The sequence below is a fragment of the Coffea arabica genome, chromosome 3c (assembly GCF_036785885.1).
Source record: "Coffea arabica cultivar ET-39 chromosome 3c, Coffea Arabica ET-39 HiFi, whole genome shotgun sequence".
NCBI classification, from domain to species: Eukaryota; Viridiplantae; Streptophyta; class Magnoliopsida; order Gentianales; family Rubiaceae; genus Coffea; species Coffea arabica.
Window position 1 is genome coordinate 1596928 of NC_092314.1, and position 6000 is coordinate 1602927.

Here is a 6000-nt window from a genome sequence, read left to right on the forward strand (position 1 = left end):
TGATTCGACTTTGAAACTTTTGCAAAAGTTTTTTTTGGAGTTTTCCTTTAAAGCAAAACTTGTCAATGGTAAAAAGCATGCGAGGGTTAGAAATATGAAATAGGAGTCGAACGGGACTAATACAATACTTAGTGCACATAACTAATTTAATTTATTAATTCAGTCTGATTATTGTTTAGGTTAAACTCAAATAATTTCCATCGGATCAATATTAAGTATCTTAATTTTATCTGTATGACTCAAAATTTACACTCGTTAGGCCAAATGGGAATATTTGATGGAACTAATCACTGCTTAATTTGATTTAATGGCTAATCAACTATTCTTTCACCCCGAGAGGCAACTCCACGATGCTGAGTCCTGTATTGAATGATTCAAACTGGAACGACACCGTGTTCCATGAAAATTCATCCTCCATTTTTCCAGTCTTGAATTTCTAGAAGAGTCCTTGCCTCCTTGGATGGCTTGAAAATATCAAAACAAAATTTCCCAAACGCGAAATGAGCTAGCTACCTTCGCAACAAAGCAATTGAAAATAATAAAAAATAGTTTCCTTTTACCATACGAGTATTATAATTCTTCTAACTTTTGCTAGTACTACAAATGAATAAATCAATCAGACAAAGATATTCTAATTTCCCATCCCAGGACTGCTCTTCTCCAACGTTAAAAAGAACAAACAGAATCCTTCACTGAGTTTTGTCCAATTCTCGTGTTCGAGTGTGAAGATGGGTGGTCAAGAATCGTTTATATACAGCTTTGTTGCACGAGGTACAATGGTTTTAGCAGAGTTCACCGAATTCACCGGCAACTTCCCGGCCATTGCTGCTCAGTGTCTTCAGAGATTGCCTTCAACCAACAACAAATTTACTTACAACTGTGACCACCACACCTTTAACTTCCTCGTTGAAGATGGTTACGGCAAGTTTTTTTTTTTTTTTTTTCCTTTATCTTTCGGCTTTTTTGGATGAATTTCTTTGACCCCGTTATCTTATTTCGCTCGTGACACTGCAAAAAGCTGAACTTAGATTTTTAGTGGTTTGCTCTTCGTTTGGTGCTTTGAACATTTTTTGCCTAATTCAATTTTATGCATTTTTCTTTTATTTTTTCCTGAGAAATGAAATGAGTTATAGTAGTTGGGAAGAAAAAAAGAAGCTGAATTCAAGTTAAATATTTTGTGGGTTTTGTTGGATCTAGTGTTTGGAGTATAAAGGTGGAGTTTTTATCGTTTCGGAATCTAAAGTTTCCATCTTTAGCAAACAAATTAGTTGGTTTCTTTTGTCTTTTTATATTTTACTTGCTTTGGACTTACCTGGATGAAGTTATTGGAATTATGATGATATCAGCGGGGATTGGGGGGAATAGGTGCTGCAAATGGTAATCAAGAGCCAAAGCCCAGCAAAACACTGGGGAAGGGTAGATGTACCACCCGGACAAACGCTCTCGCTTGTAAATTTTAGTCGTTTGAGCTTTCTTGGTTTAATAAAGAAAACATTGAGGATTGAAGTTTAGAAAGATTGTTTGCTTAATTAAGCTGTGAAGATATGCAATGCTCAATTTAGGTTTCTTTCATGGTTTGGAATTTTCGAATTCGTTTCATTGCTATTAAGGTTTAGTTTTTTTCTTAGCAATACATGGAAGCAAAGTATATTACTTGAGCGTTGAGTATGGATTGTGTTCAGGCAATTAGCGGGTTTGTAATGTTTATGTTTGGTGGTTGGCTGCCTGACATGGAATTAATGTAATTGGTTCATTAGCGCTTAAACTGAATATTGAAACATGTGGCAAAGTCATAAGAGAGTTCATATCTTCATGAACTTTAGGAGCTTAAATGCTTGGGAGTCTTGGAAATAGAGAGGACTTAAAGATGTGGTCCTGGGAAGACATCTGATTATCTTAACTGAAGCATTTAAGTTGTTATGTAGCATTATAGTTTTAAGAGTTAGATTCAGTTTTTTCCTCTCAACTGTGCAAAATTTTTTTACTGCCACATGATTGGGCAAACTAAACATGAAAATGAAGCACTCAGAAAAGAAGCTTTTGGAATCGGCAGAGACCACAGGGAATACAAAAGATTAAACTTCTGATTGCTCTGTCATCTTTCATTCTATCTCCTGCACTTATCAGGAGTTTCTTGGATCAAATAAAAGGCAGGTAATGATGTCGTTCTGAATTGACTAAATAGGTTTGTGGTAACTCCATTATGTAGTTTACAGATAGCTATTTTGGTTACACATACCACCCTTGTCTTTTATATCATTGTTTTGGTGCTTATCCTAGGTTGAATCTGTATAAAAGAACTGTGGCTGTAAGTTGTCATTATAATCTGCAGTTGCTACATGTTTTCCTGGAAAATTTTGGCAGAATTGCACTCTGATTTTCCTACAATGTAATTCATACTTTATGCTGAAATCATGTTACGACAAAAAATTGAAGTCATATGACATTTTAAGGCATGTGCTAGCTTTCTTAGAGTTCAATATCTATGAGGTTTATTTCGCATCCTGTAGGTGGTGTTTCTCATTAACTTGACCTCGTCAGGTGATGGATCTAATTAAATATATTTTTCACTGACTTCGACTCTCTTATTTTGATGTTATTACCCCATGCAGCCTATTGTGTTGTTGCCAAAGAGTCTGTTGGGAAGCAGATTTCTATTGCATATCTGGAACGTGTGAGAGCTGATTTTAAGAAGAGATATGGTGGCGGTAAAGCAGATACAGCAGCTGCCAAAAGTCTAAATAAGGAGTTTGGGTATGTGGAAAAGTAGAAGTTTATTTGATCAAATCATTGTGCTTTTGAAGAGGTAGAATTACTTGGGTAATTGCATTACTTTATTTACAGACCCATTATGAAGGAGCATATGCAGTACATAATTGACCATGCTGATGAGATTGAGAAGCTGTTAAAAGTTAAGGCCCAAGTTTCAGAAGTGAAAAGTATTATGTTGGAGAATATAGACACGGTACGTTAACGTGCTTCAAAAAAATGATTTAAGCTCAGCTGCAACTTCTGTTCCAATGTTTCTTTATGCCTGTGGATTCTACTTTTCTCTTTCTTCTTTATCTGTGCAACTTTGAACTTGAAGTAGAATGTTGGATTTTATCATTCCTTAATTTAGTCATTTCATGCCTGTTATTTGACTTAGCACAACCTAATTCATTTAAGGGATAAGATTAGTTTTTTAATGTTTTGGGGCAATGTACTCTGTTTAAAATTTTCAAGAGAGTTTGGTAATTGAACAGTTGAGCTTCTATCTAATCCATCCATATTTCTTTAGTAATGTTGCTCTACCTCCTATTACATATCCGTGTCGTACATGGTCTTCCTTTCTGTGTTAAGCATCTCTCTGTGTATAAAGGATAAGTTCGATTTGATTAAGGCTTTCATGCGACAGCTTAAAGGTTCAGAGCAGTGGTTATTCCTCATGAAATGTATAGATAAGGTAGATGCATATTTTGTTCCATGGTGAGAGCGTATCGTTGGTACTTCAGCTTATTGGAGGGACTTTCCTGCAGGGCTGAAGGAAGTAATTTACTTGATGGCTCCGTCCATCTGTATGTTTTTCATATTTGCCCATAATGTGAAATTTGTAGCAAATAATACTTCATCATTGTTGATACTGATGTTTCATGACCGAGAACTGATGAATCTTTAATCCACGCTCAATTGTTGGTGATTAGCAATCAATCGCTGCTTTCTTTGTTGAGAATTTGATGTTCGTATACTACAATGCAGGCAATTCAAAGAGGGGAAAACCTAACCATTCTTTCCAACAAGGCTGAAGATCTACGTGATTCGGTAGGTTTAATCTTTGTCTGCTTTCCTGCACACATTCTCTTAATGTGATTTGTGAACTTAACACAAGACAACGGTGCGAAGAACCGCAACGACTTTCTTAAAATCTTCTCTCTCTCTTATCTACAGGCTCAAGAATTCAAGAGCAAGGGTACACAAATACGGCGAAAAATGTGGTATCAGAATATGAAGATTAAATTGATCGTGCTTGGAATTATCCTCTTTTTTGTCCTTGTAATCTGGCTATCCATCTGCCATGGGTTTGACTGCACCAACTAGCTCTCTACTACCAAATCAAATGCTTAATCTTGGCCAAGGAACTCTGCTGACGCACGCAGACTCTTTCAAGCGATAACATGATTGCCGAGTGGAGCAGATTGGAAATCGGGGAAAACGGTCAAGGAAAGGAAGGGGGGAATTTTTGAATGTGTATTATATTTGGTGGTTTGCATGTGTTAATGTGATTGTTTAATCTAGGTATGAGGGATTCTAGACATTCTTTAATTTTACGGCCTAGAAGGAGATAAAAGTTACACTTTGATGTCCTTCTAAGCATTTTCTAGGTTCTGTGTCATGCTCCATATGATGATGCGGCTTTGTACATGAACACGCTCAGCTCAGCTCAGCTCAGCTGCAGAGTAGTTCTATCTGTTCATAACAATGCATGGTATTGTATCTATTTCAGGGCATAAACCTGTTTTCGACATCTCCGTTTATTTTGTACGCTACTGCAGTCAACCCAATATCTTCGCAGCCCGGAGTCTGTCTGTCCATTGCTCATGTCGTGCGTTGGTGTTCTTTGAATGGTCTCTCATTTCATTGTTCAAAATGGGCCCAAACATGACTTTACCATTTGGGGCTTGATGCTTGATTTGGGTGGTCCATGGCTCCAAACAATTAATCTTCTTAAACCAGAATTTGATTATCAAAAATTCCAGGATAAGAACATTGTTGTTAATTATCAGAGAGCATGTGTTCTTAGCCTGGAAATCAACTTTTGTTCCGTGCTTATAGTGGTAAATATGGGACCATTGGCGAGAACAGATGCCACGAGTATAAATTCACTCGCTAATGCTAAATTTTTAAGGAAAATTAGTAAAAGATAATGAAAAGAAACTTTCAAAAAGTGGCTATGCATTTAAAAGCTGCTTTTCCAAGACACCATCTACTGATTCTCTCTACGTATTCTGGCTATTGTCTACTGACTGTTATTATTTCTGTTTAAAGAAATGAGATGAAGTTTTTCTGTGAGTATTGAGGTACACTTTCATTCCATCCCAAGGTAGTCCATTGCATATCGTACAATTTTTTCTCCCTCTTTCTTACCATCCCTTTTCTCTCAAGAAACAATAGGAAGGAAAACAGGAAACAGTAGCCATTTTTTCAATGATAGTTAGTGACTGAATTTGCATATATATATATATATATATATATATATATATATATATATATGTTTTGAGCGCTGAAAAGGGGAGTAAAAATCCTATACTATATGTCTTGGTGGGTGCTGTATAGTTTTTCAACTTGTAGTAAATTTTTTTTTTCATTTTGGTTATTTATATATATATCAATTTGAAACCAATTTAATATTTGAAGGTTCTATCTCAGATCAATTGGATAATTTACCACATGGACTATGAGCTGTTTGCACACTATTACACTTGAATTTTACGATGTAATCACGACGACGTAAGTTAAACACGTATTTATTTGTATACTCCCTCCGTTCCAAAAAGATATGTTAATTACTTCATTTTTATGCAGATTAAGAATTGCAAGTTAATATAGTTCATGTAATCATTTTTAGCTAGTACTTTCCTCGTGCACCCTTCAATTAATGCTAGTTTTAGTTCGTAATATATTTATAAAATTACTTCTACTAGAATAATTGATTAATGGAGTAATAAATTTACTGATATATAAAGATGCACATTAAATATGAACACAGTAATAAAGTGATAAACTAGATACTGTTTTAAAAGGAAAAATACCGGTTTTCATCCCCAAACTTTGGACACAAGACACATTCGTCGCTCATCCTTCGGGCACGATACATCTGGTGTCTGAATTAAGAATTTTAGACCAAATGTCATCCTCAAACGGCAATTTACCCACCATTTAACGAAACTGGTCACATGAGATTCACGTACTGTTAAGTGAAAGCTTCTGTGCGAAAGAACCCAGGTGGAAAAGGACGTTGTC

At 35.8% G+C, this 6000-nt stretch overlaps 1 protein-coding gene across 1 annotated transcript; it reads left to right on the top strand.

Moving 5' to 3' along the window:
* The first annotated feature begins 550 nt into the window (after positions 1-550).
* LOC113733978 (vesicle-associated membrane protein 724) lies at positions 551-4504 on the top strand. The gene is made up of 5 exons (XM_027260236.2): positions 551-921; positions 2613-2754; positions 2845-2965; positions 3739-3801; positions 3928-4504. The coding sequence occupies exons 1-5, from the start codon at positions 729-731 to the stop codon at positions 4075-4077; spliced, it is 669 nt and encodes a 222-aa protein (XP_027116037.1). The 5' UTR covers positions 551-728; the 3' UTR covers positions 4078-4504.
* The last annotated feature ends 1496 nt before the right edge of the window (positions 4505-6000 follow it).

Excerpts from the sequence above, each read along its gene's own strand:
- LOC113733978 (XM_027260236.2), top strand. The coding sequence starts at position 729 with ATGGGTGGTCAAGAATCGTTTATATACAGCTTTGTTGCACGAGGTACA. Across the intron at positions 922-2,612 it reads CCTCGTTGAAGATGGTTACG|CCTATTGTGTTGTTGCCAAA; the intron begins GCAAGTTTTTTT and ends TACCCCATGCAG. Across the intron at positions 2,755-2,844 it reads AGTCTAAATAAGGAGTTTGG|ACCCATTATGAAGGAGCATA; the intron begins GTATGTGGAAAA and ends CTTTATTTACAG.